Source organism: Protobothrops mucrosquamatus, unplaced genomic scaffold (assembly GCF_001527695.2).
Source record: "Protobothrops mucrosquamatus isolate PMUCROS unplaced genomic scaffold, P.Mucros_1.0 scaffold1725, whole genome shotgun sequence".
NCBI classification, from domain to species: Eukaryota; Metazoa; Chordata; class Lepidosauria; order Squamata; family Viperidae; genus Protobothrops; species Protobothrops mucrosquamatus.
The window spans coordinates 426,480-446,575 of record NW_015387872.1 but is presented as its reverse complement, the minus strand read 5'-3'; the positions used below and the strand labels follow the sequence as shown (position 1 = coordinate 446,575).

Genomic DNA, 20,096 nt, shown 5'->3' with positions numbered 1-20,096 from the left:
GTTCCTTTACCTCTTCGCAGTTTAATTTTTAGATTGTTGTGAAAATACTATAGGAAACTAACTTTTCAAGGAGCAACATTTACAGCATAGACCAGATGTCACTTTTGAATCTGAGCTGAGCCTTCTCTTCTTTTCTTCCTAACACATAGTGATTATGCATGGCAGAAAGAAAGAAAGAAAGAAAGAAAGAAAGAAAGAAAGAAAGAAAGAAAGAAAGAAAGAAAGAAAGAAAGAAAGAAAGAAAGAAAGACAGACATTATGCAAATTCAACTTGCAAAGTGCAAGTTTGTGCAAAGTGGAATTGCTTTATTTTTTTTAGGCAGAATCAGAGAAGAATCAGGGCCTGGCAATTAAGAAAATAAAATTAATTCTAGACTCCTTGTTAACGTGATCTCCCTGAACATTTTCCTTTCTGTTGTGTTAGTTAAGCTTTGGGAAATAAATGTTCCATTTGTTTGAAGAGCAAAAGGAAATAGAAAGGGAGGAAAAAGAATGAAAATGTTGAAGAGAGAAAGGGAAAGGAGAACGAAAGGGAACTTTTTGGAGCAGATGAAGTTGAATTAACTCGTTGTTTTGCTTCCTGTGCCTATTATAGATTAAATGCTTCTTAGATTTCAAAGCTGGTGGCGCCCTATGTCACATCCTTGCAGCAGCTTATAAATTCAAGAGTGACCAAGGATGGTAAGCCTTCTATTTATTATTCTCACTATGTGTTATGAAATAATAGCAATCTGTGTTTTTATGATAGAAGATCCTGTTTCAAGAAGAAATTATTGAATGGGGAACCTTTTGATGATTAAGCCTAGCAAAATAAATACATTAAAAAAAATAAAATTAATGTAAGATAGGTTGGGCTGAGAAAAAGTGATTTGTTCAAAATCATCCACTGAAATGTTGGACTTGAACTTGGAACTCCCCAGTACAATGCTATTTCTATCCTGGCAAATGTATCTTGTTTGAACAGGGCTATTCTTGTGGCACAGGTAGTAATGGGTAGGGAGATGTTATGGCTGCTTTGTTTAGGAGAGTATTTTATGATACCGGAATTGCCTGATGCACACTTTCATTTGCTTCAGGAATAAAAAGAACAGTCTTCATGTAGAAGTCAGTCTGTTATCCAGGATGAATCAAGATCTATAATAGCAAGTTTGCTCTGTGGCCTTACTGGAGTGGTTCTCAACCTGTGGGTCGGGACCCCATTTGGGGTCGATCGACCATTTCATGGGGGTCGCCAAGCAAGGCTGTCTGCCATTTTTTTTGTCCTCCATTTTTTTTCCCCTTTTCCGGCGGGTGCCTTACCTCCCTTGGGCTGGGCCAGCTGGTGGTCAGCCTGCTCCGTCTCTGCCGCTTGCCAGCTACACCTCGGCCGGCGCAGGGGGCGGAACCACGCATGCGCAGCGCTCCCGGGCAGGGAAAGTCCTCGACGTACAACCGGTTGGGTAGTCCTCGACTTACGACCGGTTTAGTCCTCGACTTACGACTGGTTTAGTCCTCGACTTACGACTGGTTGGGGTCGCGGCATTAAAAAGGTTGAGAACCACTGCCTTACTGGGATATCCAGACTCAGACATCAGACTTTATGAAATGCCTCTATCCTGCCTACTTGTAAAATAGGTTATTTACAAAATATGAACTGTGCTTTTTATTGAAGGCTGTTTTTTTCCCCCCTAAAAAAGGCGACGTTTCGATTTCCAGAATCCCTCGCGAATGGATCGAAATGTGGAGATGTTCATGACGATTGAAAAATCTCTGGTACAGGTAAAGTGGCCTCTTTTTAAAAAATATCTCAGCTAGTAAGCTTTTTTATCTGAGCCCAAAACACTAATTTTCTCTGTTTTTTTTTTTTCTTTCTCAGAACAATTGTCTATCTCGTCCTAACATTTATCTGCATCCAGATATTGACCCCAAATTGCAAGCCAAGCTGAAAGACATTGTCAAACGACATCAGGTGGGCAAGACATCAGAACAGCTCAGTGAGGGAATGGCAGACCTTGGGCCTCACCGTCTCCCATTCCTCTTGTTATATATTGCAACCTTTGCCCAACTGAGCATATTGCATATATAATGGGGGTTTAGGCCCCCAAATACCAGCAGTTTCCTGTCATTTACAAACATGGAAGAACAAGTTGTTTCCAGTTGTACTTCAAAATAAGAAATAATGCTGATTAATAGAGTGATGTACAACAGTTTTGCTGCTGAATTTTTGATGAGAGCCCTTAATTATTTTTTCCTTCTGCAACTGAACCAACTATTTGTTTCATAGATGCAATTGTTCAACATTATTGTTCTGGAAAACAGTAAATAATTAGCAGCAAAATAGGTTGGCACCTTAGAAATGAGGTATTGCTGTATGTCAGGTTCTTTTAAAAACTTGCAGTCTATTAGTTCTTACTTGGCATTTCGATCCTGTACATAAGTTTGCAGTTCAATAATTGTTCAAAACAGTAGCTGAACAACTTCAGAAAGGCACTGGAGCATGCACTGTGTACTGTATTGCATCAGCACGGTCCTCAAGAGGGGTCAGTGGCACAAACACTGAACATTCAAGATTGGGAAAGGTATTTAACAGTAAGGACTAGCCCCATGAAATTGTGCTTGATTAGCTGTTAACAATAAAGCAGTGTTAATGCTATACATGACTCATAGGCTAAATCGGGCCTGGGCTCCTGAAGGGATGAAGAGTATGATTTCTGTCATACTGATAAATGACAAAGAATTTTAAAGATTTTAAATCTTTTCTAACATTGTTTTATTTAGTGGCTTATCTAAAATGAAGGAAAGCAGGGGTGTCAGGTTTTGGTTGTATGAACCATACTTCAACACCACGATCATAAGGAACATTGAAGGCATTGAGAAATCATTTTGAGCAGCAGGTGGCCCCTGTATGATTTAAATCTTGATATTTGATATTTAAATCTTGATATTTATTTATTTATTTATTTATTTATTTATTTATTTATTTAAGGGAACCATAACTGAAGATAAGAGCAGTGCCTCCCATATTGCCTTCCCTGTCCCTGGTAGCTTGGAAGAAGGTAAGATTTCACTCTGATTTTGATGAGAGCAATTACAGAGTTTTGAGTGTAAAATATACTTTCTCGGTGGTTATTGGTTGTGCGTAGTTTATGAACAGTGGTTGTTTACATGCAACTATGCTTCTGTTTAAATAAGTAGTACAGAATGTAATACTACAGTAAACCCTCAGTTTAACAGACTTTGGATACAATAGCCTATTTATTTATTCAGACTTCCCCTTCATTTGATGGATCAAGATTTAAATTGAGGTTTTATAGCAAATGATGCCATTTATACAAGTCATGTAATTATGCAAATGACGTAAATTGAGGTAGATTATGTACTTGTGGATTTAATGAACACCATTAAGTGATCTGTTAAATTGAGGTTTTACTGTACGTTTTGAAATGTTTTCGATTTTATTTCCAGTGGCTTTATGGGCAAATGGAATTACAATTGCAATGAAAGAAATCCCATTTTTAAACAGCAGTGACCCTGATACACCTGTCCATAAAGATAGGGAGCCTAAATTGTAGAAAATCTACCATACTTTTAAAATTAAAATTTAAGCTCTTACTCTTGATTCTTACAATATGTTTAATGTCTAAGATGCATTACAATTTTTTTTCTTTCCATATCCCACAATATACTGTACAATTCTCAGAGTATTTTGTTTTTATTGTTGCTGTCTAGCTCTGCCTCTTAATAGTCATCTCTGATTTAAGGACACTGTATTTTTTTCCTGCTGGCTTATATCTTGAATTTACTTCTAGCTTTTATTTATATATTTTCCTTTGTTCAGTTATTGTTCATGTCCTCTCCTGTCTATACCTGTTTCATGTAGATACTATGGTGGTAGGCGGAATGTGATTTTATTTTGAAAAGGACTAGAAGAGTAAACCACCAAATAATAATGGCATTTCACACAGAGAGCACATAGGGGGCAACAGCATCATTATAAAGATCAGTCTTCTGTATGGAGGGAAGATTGTGAAATACAGTTCTTGACGCTTAAAAAACGTTCCTTAGTTTTTTAATGAAAACAGGTTGTCTTATATTATGTAAAGATGTTCTCATAGAAACCTGGCAATGAATAGAGTTGAACTGACCTCTTGCCTTTGGTCTATTAAGTGGGCCATTTGTAGAAAAATGGTGTTTCCATTTAATTAAAGGAACATTGTTTCACTGAATGGTAACTTTATTTTATTTTTACATATTTTAATATTCATTAGAATATTACACACACATACACATAAACACATGAATCTGAAGATAACGTTTATGCATGATCGCGTTCGTATGGGTATAGTTCTTCGTTCCCATTTTGAAGAATTTGCCCTATTACTCTTATGAGAACTTCAGAGCAACTTAATGATACATTTGATATGTGTGAAATAAAGTGTCATTTGTACTTGGGTAATAATCATTCTACTGTTATTGTTTTGTTTTTTAGAAGAATGGGTTCGTCCAATTATGAAGAGAGACAAACAAGTTCTTCTTCACTGGGGCTACTATCCTGACAGGTTTGCCTCAGCCCTCTATAACTACCTTAGTTGATGGAGAAAAATGCATATGGATAGTTTTTAGATTATATCCTTGTCTTTATTTGTAGCCACTACTTGTAAATGTAAAATAACTAAAGACTGATTGTAGCTGGGTCTTAATTTTTCCCGCACTGTTATCGTGAGGCAGCGTAGGAAAATACGTGACTTAACTGTTGTGATCATGGCATGCAATGAGGTCCTAGAACTGATTTTTTATTCACTACGTGCTTTCTTTTACAGCTATGACACTTGGATTCCAGCCAGTGAAATTGAAGCCCCCGTGGAGGACGCTCCCACGCCAGAGAAACCCCGTAAGGTAATGTGATAGGAAAGACTTTGGGGTTGGACCGTTGTGGCATTGTCCCAGAAGAACTTTATGAGGCTTCTAAAATAACAAGTTCCTATGTTTTAATTCAGAAGTGGGAAGTAGCTTCTTACCTTTTTTCAATTCAAGGCATCCGGTGATGATCTTGTCTTCTCGCTCCCAGGTTCATGCAAAATGGATCCTAGACACGGACACTTTTAACGAGTGGATGAATGAAGAGGACTATGAGGTAAATGACGAGAAGAGCCCTGTCTCCAGGAGGAAGAAAATCTCTGCCAAGACTCTCACTGACGAGGTGTGGTATATATATTTTTTATTAAAGCTTTTAATCCTTTTTCTTAAGAGTATTTGGGCTGAATGTTTCAAAAAAGGAAAGGACAAAGTCGGCCAAAATATTAGTTTTCCCATTTCTGGAATGGGCAAGAGGCAGGGATTACCATGCTCAAGGTATATTGAAACCTTCAGCTGGAATACGGACCAGTTCTAGTAGATGGTCAAGAACAGTCTGTCTGTTCCAAATGGCTGCTGGAATTTTTATAGTAAGTGATGAATTACGTAGACCGGTCAAACCCAGCAGGGTGCTTGTATTTCTAAATTAATATGTTCAGAATTTATCACAGGAATTAGTTAGGCCCTAGCTCCTAAGAGATTCTATTAATTTTCCTTTGCATATCTAAAAAATGTTCAGTGATGAGCACAGAGATTCTTAATGTGGTTTTAAGGAGGCAATTCAAGGCTGCTGGCAAATTGCATTGACTTCTCTCTTTCCAGGTTAACAGTCCTGATTCAGATCGAAGGGATAAGAAGGGGGGAAATTATAAAAAACGGAAACGTTCCCCTTCTCCTTCGCCTACTCCAGAAGCAAAGAAAAAAAATGCCAAGAAAGGGTGAGGAGAAATAAATGTTTTTCTTGAGTGTCTGGGTATGAAGCAACTCTATTCAGTTTCTAGCATATTTCTTAAAGTGCCTTATTTTATTTATTTTTTTTAAAAAAAACAGCCTGCCCTCCTGTCCTATTCCTGAGGGAAAACATAGTTTGTTACAAGAGGCTGGCTTGGATTAACCAAGAATGGAGTGCCCTCTCTATTTGAAGTCCTTCCCTTGAACAGGCAACTCCAGGAGCAGTTTGCAACAATATTGCCAATTCTACTGTGTGGATTCACTTCATGAAATCATTCATAAGACATTTTCAACTCAGCTTTCCTTACTTGAAAGCTACAACAGAATCTATTCTGTTGTTCAGGAATAATGATGATTTATCTATAGTTTGATGTAGTATCCAGGATTGAGTAATGTTGTTTATTGGCTCTCTGCCTTTTGCTTTCCATCTGCAGGCCTTCCACACCCTACACCAAATCCAAACGTGGCCACCGTGAGGAAGAACAAGAAGATCTCACAAAAGACATGGATGAACCTTCTCCTGTCCCTAATGTTGAAGAGGTCACGCTGCCCAAAACAGGTCAGAATTTAAAGCTCTTTATGAATTCCATAACCATGGCTCTTTGTCATATTTAATATATTGGAGTTGCTTAGAATGGCTTCTATCAATTACAGCTCCCTTAAAATCTACCATTGTTACATCAGTGCGATGAATAGAATATTATTTTTCTTTTAGTCAGTACACCTCTGGTCCTTACAGTGGAGAGTGAAAGGTAGAGAGCCTGTATTGCACATACTGTACAGTTAACTTACAACAGTTCGTTTAGTGACCGTTCAAAGCTACAACAGCACTGAAAAAAGTGACTTATGACCGTTTTTCACATTTAACGATAATTGCAGCATCTCCATGGTCATATGATCAAAATTTTGATTCTTGGCGATTGACTCATATTTATGGTGGTTGCAGTGTCCCAGGGTCATGAGGTCACCTTTTGAGATCTTCTGACAAGTAAAATCAGTGGGGAAGCCAGTTTTCCTTAATAACTTGTGTTACTAACTTAACAACAGAAAAATAGAGGCATTAAACCTTGTAGACATTTAAGACACCCAAAACAGCCCTTGGATATGTCAAGCACTTTTAAATTTTAAGAAAATAACCACACTGATGTTACACTTTGCCCTAAGGTCAAGGATAAGAAGGAAGTATAATTCCTTGGCCCTGCAGTATGATTCCTGGGGAGGTACTTTGAATAAAATATTCCTTCCTTGTTGTGTCTTCCATAGTCAATACGAAGAAAGATTCTGAATCTGCTCCAGTGAAAGGCGGTACCATGACTGATTTGGGTAAGGGATAGTTTATTTATTTTGTAATCCTCCTTTTACTAAATGAGCAAGAACATACTCTTAGTCTTTGATAGAGTAATATTTATGCAATAGGAAGATTAGATTCCTTCTCCCCCTCCAAATGATCAGTTGTGAACAGGTGTCATATCATCTGATAAGAACTACCTATAAGATGATAAAATCAGTCCAGCTTCCTTTAAGCTGTCAGAGCAGAAACACGGATATGGTATGCTATTTCTGGGATTGGTTTCAGTGGGAATTTGCAACTCTTGGTTGATAATGTGAAAAAGCTGGGTGTTTAGTACAGGTTTTTTTGTCTATAAAAACAAAAACATCTATAAAAACATTTCTGTCCCACTTTTCTACTTACAGTTTATAGCTCAAAGCATCTTAGAGCAAAAGATAAAAGCAAGGCACTTAAAAGCAAGGAAAAATCAAAATCAGTTCAATTAAATGTAGTAAATAAGAGCCACGTTGGTATAACGTAATGGGCACCAGGCTACTCCTGCCTTAAGTATGGTACTAGCGTAGGAAAAAGACACGGGCAAACCACTTCCAAAAATGTTGGTAAGAATAATTGCATGGGCTCTGCACGCACACACACACACACAATCCAGGATTAATCATTAAGTATTTATTGAGTGTTGCATCAAGTGAAAGGGAAGTGTTGAGATGCTGTACTAACAGCTATTTCTCATTTTATTTGTTCGTTGTCGTACATTCATTTGAAATTTACTGTTATGTGGGAGTATAACTGATGTTTATACTGTTATAAACATTTATTGGGGACAGACTGTCTTCTGCAGTTTTTAAACCAAGCAAAACAAATTATTAAGGGGCAGCCACTCTTCTTCTCTCAACCACATTGAGGAGGAGTGTGTCTGGAATCATACCAGCAGACTGGGCTGCAAATAAAATAAAAAAGTTGGAATGATAAATCTGTATAATTTCAGTAAACCATCAGAGAATATAAGAAGCCATAGGCTTACTGGCCAGAATCCAGAAAATTACATGGTAATTGTGTAAGCCTAAAAGAGCTTGAGACTTGTTTTTTCTCAAAATCAGTCTCCCAAGTGACACAATAAATTTTATTTTGAAACAGAAAAGATCTACAAGAAGAGTGTAGAAATAGATCTTAAGGAAGGTAGCTCCCATTTATGTTACTGGGCAAGCTTCTTCAATCATTTGTGCATAAAGAAATGTCATTGGGGAGTGCTGCTATATACTCATTCAGGTGTTTTTATTCTTCCTTTGCTAAATATGGCTTCGCTCTTGATGATTCTCCAGATAGCTATGGAAGAGGAACTGGAGAATGTAGGTTCCTATTTCTGATTTGGGATGCTTGTTCTTGTTTTCCAGATGAACCAGAGGATGAGAACATGGAGACGGCAGGCAAGGTGAATCAAATGCTGCATTCTGTCTATTGCCTCTTGTTATACCTTAAAGAACAGTCCCACTCTTCATACAGGGGCAGGTTGGGAAGGATAAGCCGGTGCTAAGGGAACAAAATGACCATTTACAGGTAGTCCTTGAATTACAACGCTAATTGGGACAGGAATTTCCATCCAAGGGAAGTGGTCACGAAGCACAATGCCACATGATCGCATTTCTTAGTGATGGCAATCCCGCATTGCCATCATTAACAATTTCATTGGTCATCAGGAAAGGACCCACCCCAATCCAAGCCATTCCTGGCTTGGTCCCTCCCAGCCCTGAGACTCAGAAAGGTAAGGGATTGCCTCCTCTGCCTCCTTTTCAACTCCCCCCCCCCATTTGTCTCTCCCTATGTCTTTGCCCTTTTGGCCACCCTGCACAGCAGCCCTCCTTAGCAGAGCAGCAGAAGCAGCAGCACTGGGACCTTAGAGGCCTGGGGCCTTCAGCAGTCTCAGCTGGCTGCCGCCATCCCCAGGCCTCTACTTCAGCCCCAGTGCTGCCACTGCCAAGGAGTACCACATCAACTTTCTGTTCGCTGGGCAGCTACCACAGTACCATGGCGCAAAGTTCCCTGCCGTGCCTTAGCTGGCATTAACCATCTTCCCTTTCACTGCTGAGAGGGCTCACCGCTGTATGCAAAGCAGTTGCTGGCTGCACCAGGCCTGCTTCCCCAGGCTACTTGTGCCATTCTCCAAATAACACCCACCGTTCTCTAAACAGCACATGGCTGTTCTCGTGATATTTCAGAACATTTCTGAGGCCTTCCAAAGCATCGCAAGAGCAGCCCACGCGATTTGGAGGACAAGTGGGTGCAGCTTTCCCATCAGGTTTCAGAAGGCCTCAGAAACTTTTCAGAGGCTTTCCAAAGCATCCTGAGAACGGTGCACGCTATTTGGAGAACGGTGCAAAGTGGCATCAGGAAGAAGGCCTGGTATCATAACCAGCAGTTGAGACAGAGACGGTGAAGGTCAGCTGGCATGTCTGGGACTGCACTGTAGCACTGGGGTGGCTGGCAGAGGTAGGGGGGCAATACGGTGAGAGGAGTTGAAGCACCCTTGCACTTGTAAGTGTAGGCGGGCTGCCAAGTGCCTGGATTTTGATCACGTGATTGCAGGAGTGCAGGAACATTGCAACAGCTATAATTTTGAGAACTGCGTATAAGTCATTTATTCAGTGCTGCTGTAATTTTGAAGGGTCGCTGAATAAATGATCATTAAATAAGCACTTTCTGTAATCAGTAAAAGAAGATTCAGCTTTTGCTAGGTCTACTTCTGTTCTCTCCCCCCTCCCCTTCCCCCCCACCCCCCGGGTATGCTCATCTTCTTTCTGCTTTTCTTAGTTTGATCCCGGTAGAAGTGACCCCAATTCAGTTATGCCTATGTCTCACCATACTGACAATCATTTCCTTGGAGACCTGTAACACCACTTATTGTAACCGTAGTGTCTTCAGCCTCTCATATGGCAAATCTCCCTTGACTTCTCTCTCATTGCTTAGCAATTTTTTTTTCTGTGCACCGGCCTCTCATCATTTCTCGAACTGTGTCTGTAATGTATTGGAATTAAGTCTTACTCTGAGAGTTTTGGGGTTTGGATTGCTGCGTGGATGAGTTGTTCCAAGATCCCAGCTCCTCTAATAAAAATTGAAGATTGGGAGCCATAGTCGTAAGAACATCACAAGCATGCCCATTCTTCCACTGAAGGGACTTCTGGTTTCAGGATGAAGAAGAGAATAATGCTGGGAACAAAGGAGAGCAGACCAAGAACCCTGACCTGCATGAAGACAATGTGACCGAACAGACCCATCACATTATCATCCCCAGTTATGCAGCTTGGTTTGACTACAACAGGTGCTGGAGTGTGAGCTTTTTGTCTCTGTGTTCCTCCAGCCTTCCCACCCGTTCTTAATGGTTTATGGTGTTTCTTCCACAGTGTCCATGCCATTGAGAGGAGAGCCCTTCCTGAGTTTTTCAACGGCAAGAACAAGTCAAAGACGCCAGAAATGTAAGAATGCTATTATGTGCTCTGGTGTCTTTACCAGGATAGCATCTTTCTTCTTCATGGGTGAGAGTCGGAGGACATTTTGCATCTTTGGTGTTGTATGACTCCATTCAGACAGGAAAAGTTTCTGCACTGGCCTTTAGGGGCATTTAGTAAGAGGGTTAATAGAGCTAATCACGTGGGAAGACTTTTACAAGGTCAATTGACTTGAGTTGAAAGTAGTTCTGTTTTTTTGTTTGTTTGTTTGTTTGTTTCATGCTCTAGCTACTTGGCTTACCGCAATTTCATGATTGACACATACCGGCTCAATCCGCAGGAATACCTGACTTCCACTGCATGTCGTCGGAACCTGGCTGGTGATGTCTGTGCCATCATGAGGTATGTTAGCCGAGCATATAGAAGCCCAGTAACAGTTTGCAGCAGTCCACTTTTACTTTACAATTTGGCACACGCAGCTGGATTTTTGATCTTACGTCTTAATTACCACTTTACCATAAGATGGGTTAAATATGATTTTGTGATCTACTGAGAAAAAAAATGTGGTTGGTGCATCTCCTTGAGCTTAACACAGTCCTCATTCTTATGTGACCTAAAATTTTTGGATAAAAATACATACATTCACTCAGAGGTTTTCAAAAGTTAAAATACCGTTGAAACCAGAGACCTGGGACTTAAGGGATAAGCAACAAGAAAAAAATCATGGAACGTTGTTTTAATCTAGGATTACTGCAGCAAGGCTACTATATGCTCAAAAATAGAAAAGTTCAATGCCTACAAGGCACTGTGGAGATTTAGAGGAATGGTTGGAGAAGGTGTTGGAACTTGCAGAAATGGCTAAACTAATTTCTTTGCTTAGAGAGAAAAGAATATATTTACTGATGCCTGGAAACAAAACACCTTCTAAATGTTTTTGCATAAAATGAAAAAAAAAGCGCAGGTATGATTTGTGGTTTTGGTGATATGAAGAAACAACAGAAAAGAGTGAACATTTTTTTGTAATAATAAGAGATAATTTTGTGATTTGCTGTAAAGGGAATTGAAAACTTTTTTTCTATTTTTCTTTCTGCACTTTTCTCTCTTTTCTGCCATTTTTATTCATTTGTGTTAATTTGTGCTAGTTTTTTTCCTTCTTTGTAAGACTTTCAATAGCATTCTTATGTGGCTGTTGAACAGAGTTTACTCTTCCCCCCCCCCCAATATTTTATTAAGTTTTATCAGGGTAAGGGAAAACAAGGATCATTACGGGTAGTGGAATTCGGGATAGGGTTCAGGGGAAGGTTTAGGGTAGGAATGGGTACAACAATGGGGTTACCCCCAATAACATTCCACGTTTTAGCAAGCAAACTATCGTCTGGATACAAGTGTTCAACAGGGTTAATATAATAATAAGTAAGTGTGGTCAACAAAAATAGCAAAGATTATAAAACGTATCAATTAATCAAAAGAGAAAAATCAATCATCTCTATAAGTTTCAGTTCTTGTTAACTCATTTTGCTAACCATTGATAAAAGTTTTCCCACATTTTAAAATAGACTGAGTCTTCTTTCTCTTTAATCTCTAGCATTAATCAAACAGAGTTTACTCTTACTCCGTAGCTCTTTTGTCACAGATTTGTTTTGAGATAAAGAGTCTTCTTTTTTGTTCCCCTTGTTGCAGAGTCCATGCCTTCCTAGAACAGTGGGGACTCATCAATTACCAAGTAGATGCAGAGAGCCGACCCACCCCAATGGGACCCCCACCCACATCTCACTTCCACGTTCTGGCTGACACGCCTTCGGGACTGGTGCCATTGCAGCCCAAAACACCCCAGGTAGTATCCAGCCACCTGGAGAAGAAATTTAAATACACCTCATTTTTTAAAAAGCTTATCTGCATTTTTAGAATTTTCTTAGCTATAATTAAGAATGAATAGCTCGCAAAGCATGTTAAAAAGAAATATATAGACTACAGCTGAAAATATTGTCAACATTTAAAACACCTGATAAAAAAATAAACCAGAAGCTATATTAAATGAGAAATCAAAGGGGAAAAAAGTTCCTCAGAAAGTAAATGTCTGAAAGTTGCTAAAGAAGCATCCAAAGGAATTTTCATCCTAGAGGAAATCATGTGTTTGTGCATGCTGGACATCTTAATAACTTTGCTTTCCCAGATTAAAATATTAATATAACTGGGAGAGGGCAACAGGACAGAATTTTGCTTACGCTTCAGGGTCGTCAGAGTGATAGCGATACCAAGACTGGACGAAAGGGCAAAGAGATTGAAGATCTTGTCACAGAGACAGTGAAAGGGAAACCGGAGCTGGTAAGAGAATTCCCAGCGGAGGCTTGTGTTTGTGGGAGTCCAGAGAGGAATGATACCTGGATGCTTTTCTCTGGAAAACTGTGGAACTCCATGCAGCTAGAAACCGAGTCAGGTCAATCTGCTGAGTTTTAAAGGATGAGCAGGAATGGAATTGTCCCATCTCTCCCTTTGTAGTTTGTTTCCTGCAATTTCCTTATAGGCTGCACTGCTGCTGTACGCTCATTGTTGCAGACCCAGGAAGATTGTAATGGGTCACTGAAGACCCAGATGAGAGAGATGCTGCTGTCAGGGATGAAATGTTAGAATTCCAACACATCTGGGTGGGCCTAAGATTGACATGTGCTGTGCTGTAGCTTGGCCCCAAATGAGAGCTAGAGGTGGATGCCTGCTTGTTCTCCTTATAGGTGGTAGTGATCTTTCAAATAGCACTTCAGAGGTCTTGAGAGTCGGGCTTGCTTTACATCATATGAAGCTTGTTCATCTCTCTTCAAAGCAAACCACAGCTTCCCAGCAGATGTTAAACTTCCCAGACAAGAGCAAGGAGAAGCCACCGGATATGCAAAATTTTGGACTCCGCACTGACATGTACACAAAGAAGAATGTTCCTTCTAAGGTAAAAGAGGAAAGGCAGAGTAGATTTTTCTCGTGTGTCTGTGCATTGTGACAGGTCAGTTCTAACGCACAAGTCTCTTCCTACAGAGCAAAGCTGCTGCTAGCGCTACTCGTGAGTGGACAGAACAGGAGACACTGTTGCTGCTGGAGGTGAGTGAACGGAAGCAGTTCAAATTGCCCACAGAAATGTGCTTCTGACAGCTGCTCCTAAACGTTCCCTAAGCATTCCTTACCTTGATTTTATTCTCAAAGCTTCAAACTTGTTTTCATTCTCAGCAGCTGAAGTACATTGGGCATTGACTTCTTATTTTCCTGTGTGAAAAATGGTAATTTTAAAATTTGATGAGTAGATTGATACGTTTTTCTTCTCTCCAGGCATTGCATTTACCTTGGGATGATGATATTTTAGGACTCTTGTTTGCTTTATGGGTTTATTCCATGACTTTCAGAAGTTTTGAAAGACATTAAGGAGCCGTCGCACGTAAAGGAGAAAGCCTCAATTGTTCAGAAATAACATATGAATAAAATGTCTTAGGGTCCTTTTATCATTACACAGAAATTGAGATTATGTGTAGACAGTGCACTTAAACAGAAGCAAGTCAGGGCGAAAGCTTAAAACTATTCCAACATATTTAAACCAAGAATGTGGAACTATTTTTTCTTTCAGTGCCATGCTAGGAGCCATACATAACCCCTGGAGAAAAAATTCTAATAATTGATGGCTTTAAAAATAGTTAATGAAATTATTTTTCCCAGTTGTAGATTTAATAACATTCCCCCTATGTTGCAAGGAACAACAAATATAACAACTTTGGAAATTCCTGGGAATGGATTCTGCCCTGGAACCTAGTGTGGTATACTTCTTGATTCAAACCACAGCTGCAAATTGAGGAAGGGGCTTGGTTCAGTAGTTGGAGAAAATGTTAAACATGGAAAAAAAGTATAGTGCCAGGACTACTTTTTCCCCAAACTCTGGAAAGTCACTACAGGTAATCCTTGACTTACGACCACAGTTGAGCCCAAAATTTCTGTTGTTAAATCAGACATTTGTTAAGTGAGTTTTGCCCCATTTTACACGACATTTCTTGCCACAATTTGTTAAGTGAATCATTGCAGTTGCTAATTTAGTAACACGGTGGTTAAGTGAATCTGGCTTCCCCATTGACTTTGCTTTGTCAGAAAGTCGCAAAAGGAGATCCCGTGACCTCGGGACGCTGCAACGGTCATAAGTATGAACCAGTTGCCAAGCCTCTGAATTTGGATCAGGTAACCATGGGGATGCTGCAAAGGTGGTAACTGAAAAACGATCGTAAGTCACTTTTTTCAGTTCTGTTGTCACTTTGAATAGTCACTAAATGAACTGTTGTAAGTCGAGGACCACCTGTAGTAATCTTTGTAGACAGTATTAAGTTACGTGGGCCAATACCAATTGTTTCCCATAGTCTTACAATTACTCACACCAGGATCGGAATCCATTATTAGAAGTGACTTTGGAAAATACAGTTTTTGTTATAGCTGACTCAGGAATTCTGGGAGTTGAAGTCCATGAGTCATAAAAGAGCCGAGCTTGCCTACCCCTGGATTAGAGGCATAGTTGAATTCTGTGGTATAAAACAGGTAGTCCTCGATTTATAACAGTTCATAGTGAATCTGCGGCTACTGCAGGAATGTTTCTACTCTAGCCATTTCTTGCCAGCTGGCTCTATGACGGCAATAAAGAGGAGCTGATCATTTCTTAACTTTCAGTTAGAGTTCCAGGGCGCTATGTGGAGTATAATTAGATAAATTAATTAATCCCAAACTGTCATTTCAGATTGCGTTCAAAATCTTTTGTCTTAATCACAATCTCGGGAATGGTCCAAGTTCAGGCAACATTGTGTCGAACACATTCAGTTTGGAGGGACAGTGGAAAACTCTTTTTCTACAGGAGTTTAAAAACGTGGGAAGGATTTGTGTTTAAATAATCACCCACCCTGCAATTTGAGATATGATGTAATTGCGCTCAGGCAATGTTTTGTGTCTCTTAACACACACAAAAACGTGGGAATCAAAGGCTCAGATTCCAGAAGGGTCTCTGACTGGCTTCTCACCTGCAGTCTGTACTCCGCTGTTCCAGCTTACTGCTCCTGTTCTTGGCTGTTCATATCCAAACTGTCACCATTTCTGTGAATTGCATTTTAGGCCCTGGAGATGTACAAGGATGATTGGAACAAAGTGTCCGAGCACGTCGGCAGTCGTACTCAGGACGAATGCATTCTGCACTTCCTGCGTCTTCCCATTGAAGACCCTTACTTGGAGGATTCTGAAGCCTCTCTTGGACCCCTAGCCTATCAACCGATCCCCTTCAGCCAGTCAGGCAACCCTGTTATGAGCACAGTGGCCTTCCTGGCTTCAGTTGTGGACCCCCGCGTTGCTTCTGCAGCAGCCAAGTCAGCCTTAGGTAATGAATTAGGACATCCATAAGCAGCCTATATTCTTGGAGAAGGAAAGAATACTAAACTTGGGATGGGGTAGGGTTGTGGGGTTGTGGAGCATTTATAGAAACACCATAAAGGATAAAATGCCATATCGCTATCCAACAGAATTCTGTGAAATTCTGTCTAGTCTGTATTTTCTAATACTTGACATACAAGAGGACTTGAAGGGTTTTTTTATTGATTATGTGCCATCAAGTAATTGTCAGCTCTTAGTGACCACATAGATGAATTTTGTTAATGAGGATTAGAGCTAGAAGCCTGGAATTTTAAGAAGGAATACAGAGATTTTTATTATTAATAATAATAATAATAATTATTATTATTATTATTATTATTATTATTATTATTATTATTATTATTATTATTATTATTATTATTATTATTATTATTATTATTATTATTATTATTATTATTAAGTTGGAAGGGACCTTGGAGGTCATCAAGTCCAACCCCCTGCTCAGGCAGGAAACCCTATACCATTTCAGACAAATGACTGTCCAGTCTCTTCTTAAAAACTTCCAGTGTTGGAGCATTCACCACTTCTGGAGGCAGGTTGTTCCACTGGTTAATTGTTCTGACTGTCAGGGAATTTCTCCTTAGTTCTAGGTTGCTTCTCTCCTTCGTTAGTTTCCATCCGTTGCTTCTTGTCCTGCCTTCAGACGCCTTGGAAAATAGCTTGACTCCCTCTTCTTTGGGGCAGGATATTGTTTTCTGAGTCAACTTCCTGGGAATTATTAACAAGAAAAGTATTAATATACTGTTAACTGTCAGATTCTGGTATTTATAGATTGGGAATTTCAATCGAAATCACATTTCATTGGTTAGCTTTAGTTTTAGTGTAGTAGAGTTGAGTTGATCTAAATCAAACTCAGTCTAAATCAAGATTAGATCAGGAGTTTCCTTGTTTTATTATGTAATATTCTTTTCCCTGCATTCTAGTAATTCATTTTTCAACCCTCCTGTTTGATAAAAGCCTTTCTCTGAACCCCAGATACTACACTCCATCATTTTATTTTATTTTATTTTATTTTATTATTTTTTATTTTATTTTATTATTTTATTTTATTTTATTTTTTATTTTATTTTAATTATCGTATTTATTGTATTTTATCTTATCTTATTAATTAATTTTATCTGTATTGACTCAAATCCAGTACAACTATATTTTTAAATATAGTTTATAGTTTCTTTTTTAATTTCTTGGCTTTTTGCAGCATGTATTTATATTGAAATATTGTTCATAAATATTACGTGCTAATATTTTCAGTATACATGTTTTATAGGTGCATGCTAAAAGCCAAATATATGAATCAGCACAGAGTTTGTGCTGTAGTCCTAAATGTGTACAAGTCCTGAGATCAAGAAGATGTGCCCATTGGCACCCAGGGCCTGGTACGCTGAGTACTTTAAAAATATGCTATTTAATGCTACAATTCCTGGGGTCTCCAGTGATTTCTGTTTACTTCAGAATTCTTTGTAATCTATAACTCTTGCTGCCTTGGCCATTTCTTATTAAATGGGAGCGGCTCAACAAAATTCCCTACTTATTTTACACTCCCATACTCCCTTTTCCACCTCCTACATTCATTTTGCAACGCTCCATTTTGCCACTGGGCTGAATTCAAGGCTGTCTTTTGCAGAGGAATTCTCCAAGATGAAGGAGGAGGTGCCCACGGCCCTGGTAGAAGCTCATGTTCGCAAAGTGGAGGAAGCTGCTAAGGTGACAGGCAAGGCAGATCCGGCATTTGGTCTGGAGAGCAGCGGAATTGCAGGGACCACGTCCGATGAGCTGGAGAGAATAGGTGAGGGGGGCGAGCGGGGCGCCTTCCGCGCTTCAACCCGTGAAGCGCCCTCGTTGGATCTCGCCCAGTATGCGGTGGGGACTAAGAAGGGGGCCGAGACGCAAGAGAACAGAGCTGGCCTGGCTTCCGGCCTGGAGCTCACACTCAATCGCCTGGCACAGGGTAAGGGATTCCCCTCATCACTTCATCTAACCCTCATCCTGTCAAACCGGGCACACCAATGGCAGAATAGGCAGGGAGAAGGCTTTTGTAGGCAATTCAGGGTGTGAAAGTACAGATTTCCGAGGCGTTCCTTCACGGCAGGCATTGGTTTTTGACACAAGGGAGGGCAGGCAGAGGTCAGCATTTAAATGTTTCCCTCCTCAAGGAGCGCAACTGTCGCCCTACCTCGGCCTTAAGGGGCCAGCAGTTACGAAAAGAGCTACGTCAGGCCATATTCTAAGGAGCCTCTTTGTTTTTGGGGGGAGAAAGTTAAAACATGTCTAGTTTTCTCACAGCTCCTAAAACTTACCTTCCCCGATCCCTTCATCATTGCAACTTTTGAATTTTTGTAGGGTGTGGGCAGGAGGCATATATAGAGGTCCAATAGTGGTTTCTTGTCTTTTGTCCCGTTGTTCCACGTTTCGTTCAGAAGAGAGCTGCACAGACGAAAACCGGTCAGAACCTCAGCCATCTGAAGAGAAGAAGGAGTTGAAGGTACAAGAGGGCAGGAGTAAAACCATAAAGAATTACAAGGGCCATTTCGACCCCTGAAGCAAATTTTACGAGTCATAAAAGAGCCAACGTTGCCTACCCCTGCCCTGGGGGTGTGCACGGGATCAAATTATTGTGTCATTTGGGGACCATTTTTTATTTATTTATAAAATGTTTATTTGATTGCTCTTTAATGCAGAATTCCCCAGTCGTGGCTTTCCAAGCCACCAATTATTACAGATTTTCTTTGGTTTTTACAGACATTTTCAATTCCAATGTATGAGGTAAATAACCTCCTGACTGCAGCAGCAGGCCTGTTCTAGAAAGGAAAAAGAATCTTTCCGCGGAAGTGGCAGCTTTCTGAATGGAGCCTTTTCTGTTAATGCAGGAACAAAGGGAAGGCGTTCTCGAGGAAGAGGCCAAGGAGAAACTTGGAGAGGTGCCTAGGAAGGAGGATGATAAAAGCAAGGAGGCTGACGGTGAAAAAGAAATGGATAAGAGCGATGGGGACACTTTGGGTAAGTGTCACTTTCCAGGAAATGAAAAGGCTAGCTTAATAGGAGTCCAAGCTGAGTTGGAGGGAAGAGATCTGAGTAATGAAGTCTCATCCAGAAATATTTTCTCTTCTGTGCAATAGAGCAGGTCATATAAACCCAAATTTGGAACACATCAGAGCTCTGTCAATAAATCTCAGGATGCTGTAAACCAGACATGTCAAACACAAGGCCCGGGGCCCGGATGCGGCCCGCAAAGAGGTTTCATGTGGCCCGCGAAGCCATCCTGGAAACAGTGAGGGAACGGCCCCCTCTGCCTTGGCCCTGGCTCAGGCTGGCCGGGAGGGAGCCAATGTACAATTTTGTGGTGGCCATCTATGCTGAAACGCATTCAGTCTTAGCTCCACAAGGCCGTCTAGAAACAGCGAGGAACCAGCCCCTGCCGTGTCGCCCCCCCCGGGTGCATGCTGGGAAAGTGTCACCCTTTGTGAGGAATGAAGAAATGGACCATGCCTTGGCGCTTGCCCCGGTCCCACCCCCTTCTGCCAGAGACCCTCAGATCTCTCCCACTCCTGCCCAGGCCCCCACAGGCACCCTTGACGCCAACGATGTAGAGCTGGCCATGCCCACCCAGTAGGCCGCACCCACCTAGTAGGCCGCACCCACCCTGGCCACACACCCCCCCAGGGCAACCGCAATGCTGATGCGGCCCTCAATGAAATTGAGTTTGACACCCCTGCTGTAAACGGTTGCCTTGGTGGTTGTGGAGTATCTGGGGATAGAGAATGGGCTAGCAGGGCAATGTTTTGCTTCTAGCAGCTTATTAATTTGCAAGCCTGGACCACCTTCCTGCCTTTGCTGCCGTGTCCCTGGTGTCCAGATATGCAATGCTGAGCAGATCCTGGAAGGTCATCTCCATTGTCCTTTCCCATAAAACATTTCTCTTCCTGCACAGCTGATGGAGAAAAGGAAAAAGAGCCAAAAGATGGCCAGGAAGAGGGACCCAAGGACCTTGCAGAAGCTGAGAGTGAGCGGAAGACCAAGGTGGAGAGGGACATTGGTGAAGGTAACCTCTCCACTGCAGCAGCTGCTGCCTTGGCTGCTGCAGCAGTCAAGGCAAAGGTGAGTTGCTGGGAAAAGGCTGGGTTTCTGATCTTTTTTTGTAGGCCAGGCCAGAG

General features: G+C 40.8%; 1 protein-coding gene across 1 annotated transcript in view; it reads left to right on the top strand.

Moving 5' to 3' along the window:
- SMARCC2 (SWI/SNF related, matrix associated, actin dependent regulator of chromatin subfamily c member 2) overlaps positions 1-20,096 on the top strand; it is a 32,764-nt gene that overhangs the window by 4,225 nt on the left and 8,443 nt on the right. Inside the window, exons 3-25 of the mRNA XM_015822914.2 lie at positions 596-681; positions 1,677-1,758; positions 1,856-1,948; positions 2,966-3,035; positions 4,469-4,538; positions 4,800-4,875; positions 5,048-5,179; positions 5,656-5,771; positions 6,219-6,343; positions 7,048-7,107; positions 8,467-8,504; positions 10,258-10,388; positions 10,471-10,542; positions 10,804-10,917; positions 12,196-12,349; positions 12,748-12,840; positions 13,334-13,453; positions 13,540-13,602; positions 15,634-15,892; positions 17,570-17,893; positions 18,363-18,427; positions 18,813-18,942; positions 19,874-20,040. Of these exons, the coding sequence (XP_015678400.1) occupies positions 596-681; positions 1,677-1,758; positions 1,856-1,948; positions 2,966-3,035; positions 4,469-4,538; positions 4,800-4,875; positions 5,048-5,179; positions 5,656-5,771; positions 6,219-6,343; positions 7,048-7,107; positions 8,467-8,504; positions 10,258-10,388; positions 10,471-10,542; positions 10,804-10,917; positions 12,196-12,349; positions 12,748-12,840; positions 13,334-13,453; positions 13,540-13,602; positions 15,634-15,892; positions 17,570-17,893; positions 18,363-18,427; positions 18,813-18,942; positions 19,874-20,040 (2,640 nt within the window). The remainder of the gene's footprint in view (positions 1-595; positions 682-1,676; positions 1,759-1,855; positions 1,949-2,965; positions 3,036-4,468; positions 4,539-4,799; positions 4,876-5,047; positions 5,180-5,655; positions 5,772-6,218; positions 6,344-7,047; positions 7,108-8,466; positions 8,505-10,257; positions 10,389-10,470; positions 10,543-10,803; positions 10,918-12,195; positions 12,350-12,747; positions 12,841-13,333; positions 13,454-13,539; positions 13,603-15,633; positions 15,893-17,569; positions 17,894-18,362; positions 18,428-18,812; positions 18,943-19,873; positions 20,041-20,096) is intronic.